The 1,318-nt window shown below is 44.6% G+C and overlaps 1 protein-coding gene across 1 annotated transcript; it reads right to left on the bottom strand.

The window, feature by feature from the left end:
- Nucleotides 1–28: 28 nt before the first annotated feature.
- Nucleotides 29–656, bottom strand: SARC_16397 (hypothetical protein; the record flags this gene model as incomplete). The annotated part of the gene is made up of 2 exons (XM_014289493.1): nucleotides 29–210; nucleotides 587–656. Coding segments are annotated over 2 exons (252 nt in total), but the record flags the coding sequence as incomplete, so codon positions are not given.
- Nucleotides 657–1,318: the final 662 nt, after the last annotated feature.

Genomic DNA, 1,318 nt, shown 5'->3' with positions numbered 1-1,318 from the left:
ATCTATATACATACACACGCACAATTACCTGGGGAAATACGCTGGAAGCACCGAAGTCAAATGTGGACATGGAGGTCGTGAGTGCGCGTGACATGCGTCGTATAGAAGGGAATCCTTCATCAGCTGAAGGTGCTGCACCAGCCATTGGCCTGGTTGTGATTTCCGAATCCACTACTTCCGATACAGGCGCGTCGTCCTCCAGTAAAGAATCTGGGTACAGTGGTACGCAGTGAAGGGAGATATAGACTTCAGCAATTTGTGTGTTAGTAGCTAGCTGAAAGGATTGTGTCTGTCTACGTGCCTTCGAAGCCACGTTGATATATATATATATATATATAGATGTGAATGGGAGTTATTGATGTCCATAGTCAGACAGGGACACACATGCACGCAGCAATCAATGCAGATAAAACGTACATATACCTATACCCTACATATGTAGACGTATGGCCATATATCTACACATACCTATACCTTACAGATAAAAGACGCATGTACATATACCTACACATACATGTGCACACAGGGTTATCCTTCTAAAAATCACAATGCGTCAGACATACATATGCGTTAACAGCTTACCTACCTGCATCATTCCACGTCATCGTCGCCCCAGTGAGTTGTACCACCACGCGATCTCGATGGACTGCCACAACCTGTGCATGTAAGTAGAATACAACGTGACTGTGGCTATTAATGAACAGGACAGGTACTGGATAAACCTGGTTTATAGTATCCAGCACCCTATACCCGGAATTTTCGGGCTAAAAGAAGTTACAATATATATATATATATATATATATATATGAGTATCCCAATAAACTGTGGTGTATACGTCCAAATCGTATAGACATACTACGCGCGCTCAAACGGTGCAGAGGCAGCCACAGGATGTGTCCGCAACCACCAGAGACGCACAGAGACACACAATATGATGAGCACAACACATACACACCCACACACTCGATGCAAACGCACACGCGAATATATGATGTACGTACAGACGTCCCACTACACACACAGGAACACACTGCTAAACCCTAAACACTATTCCCTATAACTGTCTACCATAAAATCCTAAAGCCTACTCAACACCCGCATACAAACGCAGCACACAGAGATACAGACACAGACACACAGACACACACAGACACACACAGACACATATACACACACACAGACACATATACACACACGCAGACACACACACACACACACACACACACACACGCGCGCGCACACACATATACACCATACACAAACACAGACACACACATACACACACATACATACACACGGACACACACACACACACGCA

The sequence above is a fragment of the Sphaeroforma arctica genome, assembly GCF_001186125.1.
Source record: "Sphaeroforma arctica JP610 unplaced genomic scaffold supercont1.7995, whole genome shotgun sequence".
Taxonomy (NCBI): Eukaryota; class Ichthyosporea; order Ichthyophonida; genus Sphaeroforma; species Sphaeroforma arctica.
Note: the sequence above shows the minus strand (reverse complement) of the source record. Positions and strands in the feature narration are given on the sequence as shown.